Source organism: Miniopterus schreibersii, assembly GCF_964146895.1.
Source record: "Miniopterus schreibersii genome assembly, chromosome: 1".
Taxonomy (NCBI): Eukaryota; Metazoa; Chordata; class Mammalia; order Chiroptera; family Miniopteridae; genus Miniopterus; species Miniopterus schreibersii.
Genome location: NC_138101.1, coordinates 182,117,691 through 182,134,140, shown reverse-complemented (window position 1 = coordinate 182,134,140; position 16,450 = coordinate 182,117,691). Strand labels below are relative to the sequence as shown.

At 37.3% G+C, this 16,450-nt stretch overlaps 1 protein-coding gene across 1 annotated transcript; it reads right to left on the bottom strand.

The window, feature by feature from the left end:
- Positions 1-3,596: 3,596 nt before the first annotated feature.
- On the bottom strand, positions 3,597-16,449 carry FCF1 (FCF1 rRNA-processing protein). The gene is made up of 8 exons (XM_081147606.1): positions 16,386-16,449; positions 16,020-16,087; positions 14,742-14,813; positions 14,071-14,219; positions 12,166-12,238; positions 6,267-6,354; positions 4,563-4,657; positions 3,597-3,863 (listed from the first exon to the last, which is right to left on the bottom strand). The coding sequence occupies exons 1-8, from the start codon at positions 16,386-16,388 to the stop codon at positions 3,815-3,817; spliced, it is 597 nt and encodes a 198-aa protein (XP_081003732.1). The 5' UTR covers positions 16,389-16,449; the 3' UTR covers positions 3,597-3,814.
- Between the last annotated feature and the right edge of the window lies 1 nt (position 16,450).

The following is a 16,450-nucleotide window of genomic DNA, read 5'->3' as shown; positions in this document are numbered from 1 at the left end:
AATATTTTCTCCCATTCCATAGGTTGCTGCTGTTTCCTTTGACGCACAGAAGCTTTTAAGTTTGATGCAGTCCCATTAGACTATTTTTGTCTTTGTTGACTGTGCTTTTGGTGTCATGTTCAAGAAATCATTGCCAAATCCAATGTCCCGAAGCTTCTCCCCGAAGCTTTTCTTCTTGTTTTATGGTTTTAGGTCTTAAATCTATTTTGAGTTCATTTTCGTATGTGGTATAAGGTAAGTCTAATTTCGTTCTTTTCATGTGGATATCCAGTTTTCCCAACACCATTTGCTGAAGAGACTGTCCTTTGCCTGTTGTGTAGTTGTGGCACCCTTGTGGACAATCACTTGGCAATATATGCAGGGGTTTATTTCTGGGCTCTCCGTTTTGTTCCATTGGTCTATATCTCTATCTTAATGTCAGAACAATACTGTCTTATTATTGCTTGGTGGTAGTATGTCTTGAAATCAGGAAGTCTGAGGCCTTCAACTTGGTTCTTTTTCAAGATTGTTTTGGCTATTTGGTATCCCTTGAGATTCTACATACATTGTAGCACAGTTTTTTTCTATTTCTTCAAACAAATGTCATTGGGATTTTGAAAGAAATTGCAAAGAGTCTGTAGAAAGCTTTGGGTAGCACGGACATTTTAACAATATTGAGTCTTTCAAAGACACAGGATCTTTCCATTTCTTTGTATCTTCTTGGTTTCTTTCTTTTAGCAATGTTTTGTAATTTTCAGTGTACAAGTATTTTCTCCTTTTTTAAAATCCTCACCTGAGGAGTCTTTATTGATTTTAGAGAGAGAGAGAGAAACATTGATCGGCTGCCTCCTGCATGTGCCCTGACTGGGGATCGAGCCTGCAACCCGCGCATGTGTCCTGACCACCCGAGATCGAACTGGCAACGTCTCAGTGCATGGGAAGACGCTCAACCAACTGAGCCACAGTGGCCAGGGCTCTTGCATGCCTTTTCTATCTTTTAATTTACTGAAGTATAATTTACATACAATAAAATGCACTCATTTTGCCCTCACTGGTGTGGCTCAGTTGGTTGAGTGTCTTCCTATGCACCGAAAGGTCACTGGTTCGATTCCAGGTCAGGGCACATGCCCAGGTTGCAGGTTCCATCCTGGTCGGGGTGTGTACGCAAGGCAACCAATCAATGTTTCTCTCTTTCTCTCTTCTTCTCCCTTCCTTTCTCTTTAAAATCAATAAAAACATATTTTTTAAAAATACACCCATATTGTGTACATTTCAATGCATTTGGGCAAATCAATACATTCAAGTAACCACAACAATCAAAACAGAGAACACTCTAAAAATTGCCTTGGAAGTAATGCCATTGTGCATTGTGTCAGGAATTCTTCACATATTCTAATAACTAGGTGTGGTGCTGGATGGGTATGGGATTTATTGGGGTGATCACTTATTAAGTTATGTAATTAAAAGTAAAAAAAAGAATTATTCTCAACTAAAGTCATAAAAATATTCCAAATTATTTAGTAAGGCAAAATCCACCATATTTTAAATAAAATAATTTGCCTTAAAAAAACACACACAAAAGAACCATACAATTCCTCCACATCCTCATCAACAGCCTTTATTTATTATTTATTTAACCCTCACCCTAGGATATTTTTCCCATTGCTTTTCAGAGAGAGTGCAAAGGAGAGAAACACTGATCTAGGGGAGACACATCAATTGGTTGCCTCCTGCATGTGCCCCACCGCCGGGGATGAGGCCTGCAACTGAGGTATGTGCCTTTGGCTGGAATCCAACCCAGGATCCTTCAGTCGCTGGCCGGTGCTTTAACCACTGAGCCATACTGGCTAGGGCTATATATTTATTCATAATAGTAGCCACCCTAAATAGGTGTGAGGTGGTAGTTCATTGTGGTTTTGATTTGCATTTCCCTAATGACTAGTGATGTTGAGCATCTTTTCATGTGTTTGTTGGCCAGTTGCATATTTCCTTCAGGGAACTGTCTACTTAAGTCATTCGCCCATTTTTAAATCTATCCTATTCTTTTAAATGCTCATGACATTTCATAGTATAGACATAACACAGTTAAGACCCTTCTTATATACGTTTACATTCTTTCCAATTTTTCTCTATTATAAAGTGGTACAGTAAACATCTTTCTATATATTTCCTTGTACATGTGTGGATGTATCTTTACACTTTATCATCACACTGATCATGTAGTTTAAAGGAAATCACTTGTGTAATACTTATAAATAGCCAAAAAATAGAATTAGGCTCATAGGATATCTGCAATTTTTATTTTAATTGATGCTGCCAAACTGCTGTCTAAAATGGTTATACCTATTTGCACTCTTGTCGGCACTACATGACTACCCATTTTCTCAATTGTTATATATATACTTGGAAAATCTTCTGGTCAGTCCCTTGTTTTAATATTTGGGGGAGTTGCTTTGCACAGAAATCTATAATTTTAATATATTCATACTTATTGATATTTTCTTTTATGGCTTTTACATTCATCTTATTTGAGAATTCTATCCAAAGGTTACACTCATTTTTTCACGTTTTTTTCTAATACTTCCATAGCTTAAAAAAAAAGTTTAGATCTTTGATCCACTTGAAATGTATTCTCACGAAGGATATAAAATCGGAATCTAAAGTTTTTTTCAAGTGAATAGACAACTTGCCATTATAACAATAATTACTAACATTTATTGAATAACTCTTACTTGTGCCAGGTATTGTTCAATTTAGTCCCATCTTATTGGGATTGTTTTGAGGATTAAACAAAACTTTTTTTCAAAACATTTTTAAGTTACAAGGAAGGCACCAAATGGTTATGGAGTTTGCCCAATTCACAGATATTAACTGATAAAATCAGGATTCGAACCCTAGTAGAACGACTCCACACTATTTGCCCTTCTATACAATTTCCTTTTCCTACAGACTTGAAATATAACCTTTAAAAGATACCAAATTGCCATAAATATAGGGGTTTATGGGCTTTCTATTGTTTCAGTGATCCATTTGTCTATTCCTACACCACCTTGTGATCTCTTAAAATATCTATTCTGATTGTTACGTACCCTAGTTAAAATTTTAATAACCCCCTATTGACTTCAAGATCAAGTCCAAACCCTGGAAAGTCACATAAGACCCCTTTCCTCCCACCTCATCTCCCTGGAGTCTCAGATGTGGGTACAGACAACCTCCCCCTGCATTTGAGTTATAAAAACCTGGCAGCTGTCTGAACAGGCGAAACACATTCATTCCTGTCCTACTATCTGTCTCCATGCTTCTGTTCACGTTTCCTGCACCTCATTTTCTTGCTGCATTTACTGGGCAAGCCACTCTTTATTTAAAGACTAACTCAAATGTTACCACCTCTAGACTCTCCTCCCTTCGTATCCCAACCAAGTGGAAAGAAATCACTTTTCTCTTGTGTCTGCTCCCTCATACTTTCATTCTAGCACCATTATTTTATTGTATTATCTACATGTTTCTTTTTCCTACCATAATATGAGTGTCTTGAGGGTAGGACCATATCTTATTAAATACCTAGAATAACCTTAATAAGTATTTGCTGATTAATTAATATAAAACAACCATCACAGTAGTGAGTAATCATGTGATTTATAAAAAGATGCAACAAATTTTAAATGATAGAAAATGTCATTTTCAAAACATCAAAAAGTAAGTGTATTTAACCATACTCAGCTCATAATAGAGCAAGTGGGTGAGTGGAGCGATAACTCATGCTGTAGCATGTTTATTAAACTGGCAGCAGAGGAAGTTGGTTGAAGAGAAGCAGAGGAACTTTGTCTTTTAAGTATTAGAACCGAGGGGCTCCATAATCATCTGGCATCCGCTCAATGTTGTACCTGATCAGGATAAACAATTGACAATGGTAAGAAAGGTGGTCCAGTACCCACCTAAAAACCCATCCTTTACTGACTGCAATACTCTCACCCCTGTGAATCCTTTTTGTCATTAGGAACATTTTAAAGGGATATCATAGTGAGTGATTTAAAACAAAATGCTGACTATATTTTCTTTGTTCTTCAAAGTTGTAAATTTAACTGGGGGAGCCAGGCGCTCAGTTCAGATAGGCCCAACTCCTTAGCCCATGTTAGTCCTTCTATATTGTTCTCACCAGGCTGAAAAGCGGGGCAGCAATAGTCTGAGGGCTGACATGGGAACATCCAAGAAGGATAAAGAGCAGCTTTTTAGAAAATACGCTTTTAGTTTCCCAGAGGGGTGCTAATCACATGTACTAGGTGTTCAAAATAAACATTTCTGACCAAAAAATTTAGCTTAATTTAAATTACTGCTTTGTATTTAAAGCAACACATCATTATTTCTTCTGGTAATCATATTGTAACAATGTGAATGTCTGCCTCATTCCTAAATCCTAGCTTTATCTTTTGCCCTTGTTCTTGCTATTTTGTCTCATTTCTTCAAATACAACTATGTAAACATTTGATACAACAATCTCTCTTAAATTCTTCCATAACCTGACCTCATTTTTAATTGATATCAACTATATACTTTTAATTACTTCCCCAAGAGGAAGTTCTTACCTATGGTTAGAAATGTACATGATGGGAACTCCAGGGATCTTCCTGATTCTTCGTTTAAGGTCTCGGTCAACTGTGGCCACAATGTAACACTTGTGCTATAAGAGACACACATAGAGTTTACTGAGTCTACTTAGTGATACTATAAATGGCACAACCACCAGCCAGTCTGAAGAATTAATTCATTTTCACAGTACACAGCAAAGGAAAGGTTATAACAATTTGCTGAGTAGACACTATGATCTAGGAGCTCATATTTATAAAACATTAATAAGTTGTCTTGGCCGAATGTAGCTCTAAGAATCATGAGGGGGGAGAAGACAGAAAAGTTAAAAGCTGCAAACCAATTTTTGTCTCATAAATGGAAGGGACTTTCACATCTGGGGTATACAATTCCTTGATTTTGGAGAAATGCTCTGAGGGACTCTATGCAAAGGTAGAGTAAATGCCTTAGATTGGAGGGCACAGTTTTTGCCTTTCCCAGGATCATAAGGTCTGAGGTCTTCTAGTAGTGGAGGTAGGATACCTTCCTGGCCATGAAACCAGAATAGGATCTCCAGAACAAGTTTGAGCCTAGCAACTCTGAAAGCAATATGTGGGGGCCACCTGGAAGGTAATTTGTGTTGTACTTTACTTCTACTATATCCAAATCTCCCACTGAGTTTTATAAAGAGCTGTAGCCTGATGTCAGCTGTGCTATGGGAAGTTAAGGGAAATGATGGCTATGTCCATGGAATGGAGTTGCTAAAGGGCTGACAATATGGTCACCCAATGAAGATGATTATCCTCACTCAGCCTAGAGGCTCTTATAAGGGCAATCAGTAGCAGAAGTTCTTGTGGTGCTTGCCAAAAAATAAAAAAACCCACTGATTCCAGGGCCACTGTGAGATAGCACCCTGGGAGACTTAGATGTAACTGAGAAATACTTCTGGGTTAGGCATGGTAGAGAGGAACAGAATTCCTTCATGGGGAGTAAATGGAACCTTATTTTAGATTTATAGGGAAGAGAAATCTAAGTTGACTCTTGAACAACACAGGGTTCAACTGCTTGGGTCCACTTATATGTGGATTTTTTCAATACCTGTACTATTTTTGTTCTGTGGGCGGGAGTCTGCAGATGTGAAGAGCTGACTGTAAGTGTTGATCCACACCATTTTATATAAGGGACTTGAGCATCTGCTGATTTTGGTATCCACAGGGGAACCAATTCCCTATAGATACCAAGGGACAACTTAAGTTTTGGTGAGTCCAAAGTAATACAATAACACAGATTTTTGACTGTGCAGGGGGGTCAGAGCCCCTAACCCCAGCATTGCTCAAGGGTCAACTGTATCATTATCTACACTCACTCACTTGAACCATTTTATAGAGAAGATTTATGGAATAAAGAATCAGTAAACGTCCCAAATCACACACCTAATAAATGCAGGTATGCAGGGGCTGATATTTGAAACCCATGTCTCCTCCCCAAGCCATAATCTTTCCATTATGGTTATAGTATAATTTCTAATCCACTTTCTCAAGTAAATGAGGACACCTAAACTTTCTATGAAGGGATTCTATATAATTTTTCTTTTCTTTCTTTCTTCCTTTTTTTTTTAACCTTTTATATTCATAGACACTTTTCTGACTATGAACACTCAGGAGACAATAGTTTACCTACTCTTTTTTAAAAGCACAAAGTAAATATTTAAAAGCTGACGATACCTGAGTTACTCTCTGTACCAAGCAGTCATCTGCATAGGTTCCTTTGTGTGTGCATGGTAATCGTTCAAATCTTGGATCCTTGGCGATCCTATAAGGTTACAAAAGCAGACTGAGGAAAACATTCTGTCACTTGGATAACTTTTGAGTCTCACTCAGTGAAATAAGAGTAACATGATCTCCAGGCCGGGTGTGGCTCAATGGCTGAGCATCAACCTAGGATCCAGGAGATCAGGGTTCGATTCCCGGTCAGGGTACACGCCTGGGTTGCGGGCTGCAGCCGATCAATGACTCTCTCATCATTGATGTTTCTGTCTTTCTCTCTCCCTCTCCCTTCCTCTCTAAAATCAATAAAGATGTATTTAAAAAAAAAAAAAAAGAGTAACATGATCTATGTGGAGATTTTAAGGCATCCCTTTCCTCATGAAGCTTACCTTCTAATTGGAAAGACAACTTATAGAAAAGAAAATTAAAACTTCCTCGCTGACAGCTTACATCATGTAATCTTCATAAAACTCTGAGTTATTCTATTTCCTTTTTATAGATAAGGTAGCAGCTTCAAAGATGAATTAATTTGTTTACAGTAACCCAGCTGGGAAAACCAGGCTTCAAAACCAAATCAATTTTAAACCAACCAATTAACTTTCAGGAAATTGTCTTACACAAATGTACAAGAATGTAGGCACAAGGATGGCCACTGCAGCACAGTTTACAATAGTGAAAAACTGAGAATAATCTGAGTACCTACCAACAAGGGAAAAGTTAAATCCATTTTGGTGTTCCTATCCTATTAAAAAAAATGACATAGAGTTGTATGTAGCAATGTGGAAGGGTCTATAATCTGCTTAATAAACAAAACAGGCCACTGAACTATCTATATTATTCAATTAAGAAAACACAAATCTTTCTCTAGATTTGCTTTTGCCTGGAAAAATACATATTAACTACATGCTAACTCTTCTCAGTTGTCCATCTCAGGGTAGGAGAACGGACAAACTGTGAACACGGAGGGGGGATTTGACTTTTTATCGTGTATGTATATGTTTATATTGCTTGCCATTAGCAAATCAAACATATATTATTTTCATACAAATCTGAAACAGAAAAACCCAAGTCTGTGATCCCCAGAGCCATACTCTTTCTATTACACAACGATGATGAATAAAAATATAAGGCAGCACACAGGTACCAAGTGCAAAAAAATGCTCCACACTGCAGCAGTTCAGAGCTAGGTTAATGTGGGTTGGGTATATTTAGAAAAAAGTTACATGGAGATAAAAATAAAATGAAGATGAAAGAATGTTCTAAGCAAAGTGAAGGCAGGCACATTCCAAACAGGGCACCAAGCATCTGTACAATGGTTTGGGTGTGCTCAGGGGAGAGTGAGAAGAGTGCTGGTGCAGAGGAAAGTGAGGCAGGACTGGCAAGAGTCTCCAACGCCAGGCTGAGGCGTGTGAGCTCTGTGACACAGGTGATGGGGGGTCACTAAAGCGTTCTCCAGGACAGAGCGACACAAGGAGAGCTTTGTCTTAGGGAGGCTAAGCAGGCTGTGGTGAGGAGGACATGCTGGAAAAAATGCAGACTGGCCGCGAGTAAGGAGGCGGGCAGTAGTCCAGGCCTTTGCCCCTTTGCTTTATCCCTTCCCTGCGGAAATCACTGCTCTCCTCCTTCCCACTGCTCTCTCCCAGAAACATACCAACATGCTCTAGCACCTTATCCACCTTAAAAAAGAAAAAAAATCCTTCTTTTTACTTATACCAGCCCCTCCAGTTAGCATCCCATTTCTCTGCTTCTCATCACAGTCAAACTTGGTGCTTCTGTTTTCTCCCCTCCCATTGTTTGTTTGTTTGTTTATTTCTCACCGAAGGATATTTTTTCCCATTGATTTTTTAGAGAGAGTGGAAGGGAGGGAGAGAGGGGGAAGGAAGAGGAGGGAGGGGGGAGGGAGAGAGGGAGGGGGGGGAGAGAGAGAGAGAGAGAGAGAGGGAGAGAAACACATCGGTTGGTTGCCTCCCTCAGGGTTCAAACCTGCAACCCAGGTTCATGCCCTTGACTGGGAATGAAACCTGCAACCCTTCAGTGTGTGGGCTGATGCTCTAACCACTGAACCACATGGGTCAGGGCTATAATTATTTTTAAAATAATTGCCTCTTTTCCCATTTTTATTTGAAGTATTTCAAGTACGTAAAAAGGTATAAGGAATGATAAATTGTATCTACCACCTCATTAAAGAAATGAAACATTACAAATAAAAATGAAGCCCCCTGTCCAATCCTAATCTTTTACCTCCCTACAAGTAACTATTATCTTAAATTTGGTATTTATCAGTTGCACACAAATTTTACTGTGTAAGATTACATATGTATGTACCTATAAACAATGTAGTTTATATGTTTTAAAATTTTTTACAATTTATTGATTGATTTTAGAGAGGAGGGGGGTAGAGAGAGAGGAACATCGATTTCTCATTCCACTTACTTATGCATTCATTGGTTGATTCTTGTATGTGCCCTGATTGGGGGTCAAACATGTAACCTTGGTGTATTGGGATAATGCTCTAACCAACTAAGCTACCCAGCCAAGGCTTAATTTGCATGATTTTAAACTTATAAACGATATGCTCCTCATATGTGCCTGCTTTTCTTTTTACATTGTTTTTGAGATTTATCCATATTGACATATAACTCTACTTCATTCATTTTCACTCGTGTATAGTATTTTATTCACACTCCACAGTTTATTCATTATCTTTTTTTTTTTTTAATATATCTTTATTGATTTCAGAGAGAGGAAAGGAGAGGGAGAGACAGATAGAAATATCAATGATGAGAGAGTCATTGATCGAGCCCGCAACCCGGGCATGCGCCCTGACTGGGAATCGAACCCCGATCTCCTGGATCCCAGGTAGACACTCAACCGCTGAGCCACGCCCGGCAGTTTATTCATTATCTTAATGGATCTTTTAACTGCCTGTAATTTTTTGCTACTATACACTTAAGAAAATTCCAATACTTGTCTCCAATATATGTGTATGAGCTTCTCTATGGCAGCCACCCTCCCCCTTTTTTTTTAGCAGATCCACAGTATGAAATACATTTTACCTAGCATGCAGTAAGCGCATATATACACATATGTATAAAAGTGACAAAAGTTCTGTGATACAATACTCTACCTATGCTACCTGCAATGCATGCTGGTATTTTATAGTGTATTCTATATTTAATTAAAAAAAATACTAGTTGTGATCCATTAAATACATTTTACAACCTACAGATTTGTGATTCCCCAGGTTGAAAGAGTGTTGTAAGAGTATGGACAACCTCATTTTTGTCAGATATTATCAAATTGCTCTCCAAAGTGATTATCTAATTTATATCCCTAGCAACTGAGTATAAGAATTCCCATTGCTCCACATTCTCAACTAGTGTTTGCACTGTCAAGCATACTTTAATTCTTGCCAATCTGTTGGGTATGAAATGATATTTCACTGTGAATTTAAGGATTTTATCTTTGTCTTATGGATTTGTAGTTTTTCATATATTTTTAAAATTAGCCCTTTGTTGGTTATATGTGTTACTAATACCTGTGGCTTGTCTTTTTACTTTGCTTATCATGTCTTTTGTTATAGAAAAGTATTCAATTTCAATATAGTCAAATTGATTAGTTTTCCATTATGGTTTGGACTTAAGAAATCCATGCTCACTCCAAAATCACTAAGATATTCTCTATATTTTCTGTAAAAGTTTAGACACTTAATCTACCTGGAAGTGGTTTTTGTGAAAGAAGTAAGATAAGGATCCAATTTTATTTTTTTACACAGGGATAATCAATATTTTAAAAGTTTATCACTTTCCTACTAATCTAAACAATACCACCATTCATACATTAGCGTCCCATTTTTTTTCTTTTTTTTTTCTTTCTTTTTAAATATCTTTATTGATTTCAGAGAGAGGAAAAGAGGGGGGGGAGAGAGAGAGAGAGAGAGAGAAACATCAATGGGAGAGTCATTGATTGGCTGCAGCCCGCAACCCGGGCATGTGCCCTGACCGGGAATCAAACCCTGATTGCCTGGATCCTAGGTCAACGCTCAGCCGCTGAGCCACGCCCGGCTGGGCCATTTTTTTTCTTTTAAAAACTAGCTTTATTAGGTATAAGAGAAATAGAATAAAATTCAATTATAAATATAAAATTCAATGAGTTTTTGACTAATTTGTATGTCCATGTCACTATCCCTACAATCAAGATACAGAACATTTCCATCACTACAAAAAGTTCCCTGTGTCCCCTTTATAGTTAACCTCCCTTTCCCATCCTCAGCTCCAGGTAACCAGTGGTCTGAATTATATTACTATAGTTTTGCCTTTTCTAGAATTTCATATAAATGGAATCACATTTCTAGAGTGATGGAATGTTCTATTTCATGTCTATGATGGTGGTTCCATGACTGTATTCATTTGCCAAAGTCATCAAATGATACAAGTAAACTTGGTGAATTTTATGGTATATAAATTACACCTCTATAAAGGTGACACAAATAAATCTACAGGTATATCTTGTACTTTGGGTCTTTTATCCATGCATGATTTTCTAATATCATGCACGGATCATTTGGAAATATTGATTCACTGAATTATACAGATCTTCCAAATACTGACATATTTCATTGTACAATACCAAAAAAAGTCATACTCATTAATATCTGCACTAGTCTCAACAGAAAGGTCTTTACTACTGGACATGTGATAAACTCATGATTTTCCAAAACTCTAATTCTCACTCGAAAGCTCAAGTTTTATCACTGATAACTAATACAGCAAGTTGCTTCCCTTAAAGTGACAGGTTCATTGCATTCGAACCTTAAATGGAATACTCAGCCACAGAAAAGATGAGATGCTGCCACCTGTAAGAACAGGAGTGACCTTGAGGGTATCATGCTCAGCAAAATAAGACAGGAAAGGACAAAAGCCATGCTTTCACTCGTGTGGGATACAGAACAAAAGCAACAAGTGAATAAGTAAAACAAACGCAGACAACAGTATGGTGGTTACCAGAGAAGGGGGTTTGGGGAGAGCTGAAGAGGGTAAAGAGGGTCAAATACACGGTGATGGAAGACTACACTTCGGGTGGTGAGCACATGATGGAATATACAGGTGCTGTATTATAAAGTTGTACATCTGAAATTTTTATAATGCTATCATCCAATGTTACCCCAATAAATTTAATTTAAAAAAAGGCTTCAGCCCAGCCGGCCTTGGCTCAGCGGTTGAGCGTCGACCTAGGATCCAGGCGATCAGGATTCGATTCCGGGTCAGGGCACATGCCCGGGTTGCGGGCTCGATCAATGACTCTCTCATCATTGATGTTTCTATCTCTGTCTTTCCCTCTCCTTTCCTCTCTCAGAAATCAATAAAGATATACTTAAAATAAATAAATAAATAAATAAATATAAAAAAAGGCTTCAGTTTAAAAATCTCTAGCCTTCAGCCCTAGCAAATGTGGCCCAGTGGTTACAGTGTTGGCCCAGACACGGCAGGTTGAAGGTTGGATTTCCAGTCAAGGGCACCAACCTGGGATGTAGGTTTGATCCTGGGCCCCAGTGGGGAGTGTTCAGGAGGCAAGCAATCGATGGGTCTCTCTCACATCGATGTTTCTCTCTCTCTCCCCCTCCCTTCCACTCTCTCTGAAAATTAATGGAAAAAATATCCTCAGGTGAGGATTAACAGCAACAAAAAAAACTCCGGCCTTCAAATGTCTGTGTTCTTAACCATAGTTAACTAGTTTTATACTTTAATTTAATCTATTCAGCCAAGAAGTCTTTGGACAGCAAACAGATGAGGGAAGGTCAAAAGGATCTTCAGTACACCAATCTAGAACAAATCTAGACTGACCAGCTTCTTCCTACCTTAGAGCCACTCGATACTTCTGCCCCAATTTCTCAATTTCAGCCATTACACAGTCAGTTATACAAGGGATACCTGCCAGGAAAAAAACACACATTATTAGTAAAAGAATTTGTGACTAAACTGATTTTACTCTCTCTGAATTATATCCTGTTGAGAATCTTAAAAAGGCCCACGAGACTTCTGGAATGAAGCAGAACACACACACTGAAATGAACAATAAAAACTAGAGAATAAAATCTCTACTTATAAAGGAACTAGCGAACTGTTCCAACCACGCATCACAGATTCCATAAAGTATCTGCCATAAACATCTCTGGAGAAAAAAATTAAGCTGGGCCCCTGTCATTCTTTATATATTAAAATAAATTCGAGATGAAAAAATTTTTTAATGTGAACCGAAAGAACCCGTAAAATTTAACCAGAAAATGTAAATTTGATCACATAAAACTTCTGTCTGACACCTATCAAACAAAAAGACAAGAAGTCTACCAAGTCTAGTGTCTTCCCTCATACAGGGCCTTGCCAGTCCACTCTCACAGGCATGGTAGTGCCCCAACTTCAGACTAATCTTCATTATTTCCAAGAGATTTTTTAAAAATTGAAAGTATTACATATACATAGCTTTAAAAAGAAATATAGAAAGGCCTATATGAACAAATATCGGTCCCCTGAAACTTTCCACCCCATCAATTCTGACCTTTAAGAGATAACTATTTTACTCTATTAGCTGTTTTCCCCCTTGGTGGTTACCTTCGTATATTAATAAACTTATACAGTCACTTTTTATATTAATTTTAGGCATTTAAAGAATTTAGCTCTCTTACCTATCACACCCTTACACATCTTGCAAGTTGTAATACATCAATAAACAACATTTACATTACTATCACTCTATAATGTTGTTCATTATAGTATCTTTTAAATATTAAAGAAGGAGTGCAAATATTTTTCTTTGATTCCAAGAGTTTATTCTTTATGGAAAAGTGTAAGTCTATTTTCCTCACTTGTACCTTTAACAAGATGACTGGAAAATATGAATATAAATCCACCACAGTATGCAACAGATTTCACTATTAGGAAGTTAATCCCTGATACATGGCCTAAATTTTCTTTTTCCTATTCATGGTAGTGAGGGAAGATCATTTGAAGGAGGGGACATCTAAATACACAAGGAAATCTATTAATGGTAAACTGCATACCTAGGTGTAAATAAACACCCCAGATCCTCTGTGGTACAAATAAATACCAAACTGAATAAACTAGACCTGGTGACCATCATCACTTCTGGTTCTGTAAAAGACAACACGTCTTATTTAGCTTTTTTACATTGGAGTGGAATTAAGAATGCTTCCCCTTCAACGTAAAAGAACATATACATGAGAAATATAATAAATTTTCATTTATCCAAAATTTTACTTTGTTTTTTTATTATTGATTTTAGAGAGAAGGAGGGAGAAAGAGGGAAAGAGAGAGAGAGAAACATTGATGTGAGAGAGAAACATCAACTGGCCGCTCCCGTATTCGCCCTGATCAGGGATCAAACCCGCCACCTTTCAGTGTATAGGATGATGCTCCAACCAACTGAGGCACACTGGCTAGGGCTCAATTATCCAGAATTTTAAAATCCAGAATTAGGAAACAGAAAATTCCCCTCCTATGTTCAAAATTATTGCCCATAATAATGATCCAAGCACACTAAGTGTTTTCTGAAATGTGAAAGTTTAATTATTCCCGGTCAAGTTTGCATTATATTTCAATTCTTTGAAAATGGGCATTGCAATGGTGAGCACATTAAATGCCCAGCAATTAAGTTAACTAGAATTCCATTCCCCTCTTTTCATGTATTTGGGATAAATATGATTATTCTATATAAATGCGCAGAAATGTAAAAGTATGATACTCACACTTGGCATAGAGACAGTCCATCATTGACTGCACTAAGTCCAGTTTGGCCTTAATGGAAAAGTTGATAAAATTGGTATCAACCAGGATGTGGTAAGGTGGGCCCAGCTGTGTGTTATATTGGAAGAATAAGCAGGAGGGGTGTTGGGGGCTGAAAGAAAAAGAAACAAAACATAAAGTAATATCTACACTGATTAGTTTGCTATAGCTTAAGTTCCTTTTCCTTTGTTCTTGAAAATAAATCCTGTGATGATTTATCCATTACCACTCGAGGGCAAAATGAGAAAAATAAGTAAAATGTGATGAGTTTTCATAAAGTTAAATGTATTTACTTAAAAGGAATAACACTTATTCTGAAAATATGCTATCTTTTATGAAATGCCAGTGTGTTAAACAATGGCAATTTTTTCTTTTGAAAGATTTTTGGCAAAGAAAGCAAATAATGATACTGGAGTTAATCCCTAGGATTTTAGGGAAAATTTTGCTGCTCCATGAAATCCAAAAACCTTAGAACCATTGGAGTTGGTATATGCTCATCAATATCACTTTCATTTGCAGAGTTGTGCTGGCCTTAGAAATGACTGAGCAAATGAGTTAAGGAAAGCCTGGATTTCTAAGGGGTCTATGGTTTTAGAATGTTTTAAAGGAAAACTTAAAAATGTTGATTACTCACACTTCTCTTTCTTTGAGTGCACTGGGATCTTTCTTTTCTTTCTTTTTAGGCTTTAATCTATCCTTTTCTTTACTAGAAAAAATAGTAAATTAAATACAGGAGGGAAGAAAACACAATAGCAGTTAGAATCTCATTCAAAATTTAAAGTTTCTCTTTTTTGTTTACAGAGAAAACCTTTGTGACTTCTTTACATTAATATAAGCATACATTTTTATGTTAATATAAATATACATATTTTTGAGCACAAATGTGTGGGAAGTAGCCTGAAATTAACATAATTAATTCATTAGATACAATTAAATTTAAAAATCTCTAGCCAATAACCCTTAAAAATTGTTAATGGATAAATAAATGTTGGTTATACCATCATTTCTTTCTTAGTCAGAAGCTTTTATCAAGGATCAAAACCCACTTCCAAGCAGTGGGTAAAAAGGCTGACATTTATCTTGTGAGGACTCAGATACTTCAACAGTAGGGAGGGGGGAGAAACCACCATATACCTTTTAAAAAGGGCTAAAATGTAACAATACATATACAAAATCTAACCTTTAACTAGAAATGAAATATTAATGCGCAAACTGCGTAAAAATTACATAATAAATACATACTAAAGGTTAAAAATACAATTTAGTAACTCTGAAGGGTCCAACAACCATTCCTTTGTATTGAGGCTCTTAAACACAATGAAGACCAGTCATTATTTAATAACTTTATCCATTCTTCATTGAAGAAACGAAGCTTTTCACAGCCTGCTTATAATCGGGAGTATCATTCCACTCTCTTCTTCACAGTCATCTGAATTCTTATGAGATTTATAAAATGGGAACATCTAGGTGTGTCCCATTCTTTCTTTGAAAAATATTTGAGTGTCAGGTGCTTGAGACACAAGACAACATGATCTCTGACCTCACTTTCCTTCAACAATTATAACATTTTTTCCTGTGTAATCTAGGAATCTGATGACAAGACCATAAAGATAGTCCTATCCATTTCACAGAACTGTTAGAAGGCTTAAATGTGATATGGTAAAGTACATAAAAACGGTGGAACAAAGTGAACACTTAGATGTTTAATTCCCCTCCCATTCACCAGTGTACTTGCTTACCAGCTGTGTGGCTGTTATACACTTGACTACTATCTACCTCATGTTATATTAACCCAAGACACAATGATATCAAAACTGGATACAAAGAAAGAACAAAAGTTTTAACTACTTATCCCCTTGTGACTCCTATATCTCTGGGCAGTCTATGAACCCAGTTGATTCCAGACACTCACAGCCTCTGATCTCTGAGACTAAGCATTCGCTTCATGGTCGCATACTTCCTTGTTTTCTTTTGCTTTCCCTTGAAACAGAAATTTTAGAGTTAAGAAGTTGGAAATACATCCCATGTTGAGTCCCTTCTTTTCTTTTCGTCCATTCCCTTCCCTTCTTCCCTCAAAAACCCAGCTCTTCTGATCCTCTCTGCCCCAACCCGGCTCTCTCCCTACTCGCTAAAACATAACAGGCACCACTCGGAGCGATTTAAGAGCTAAGAGTAGAATGAAAACAAGCAAGGGGAATGCAAATTGGCCAGCGGCTGACTTTCTGAATTTCGCTCAATTACGGTCTGACAATGACCCTTCTCAACCCGCCTCTCTCACCATGTTCACGGCGCACTCTTGTTTCTTCCGGAATCACCATCGGCGCGACACTTTTGCGTCATTCA

Bases quoted from the DNA above. Each gene is read 5' to 3' on its own strand.
- FCF1 (XM_081147606.1), bottom strand. The intron at 14,220-14,741 runs GTGAGTAATCAA...TTTTTCTTTCAG, and splicing joins GCACTCAAAGAAAGAGAAGT to CCCCCAACACCCCTCCTGCT. The intron at 3,864-4,562 runs GTAAGAACTTCC...TATCCTGATCAG, and splicing joins ATGTACATTTCTAACCATAG to GTACAACATTGAGCGGATGC.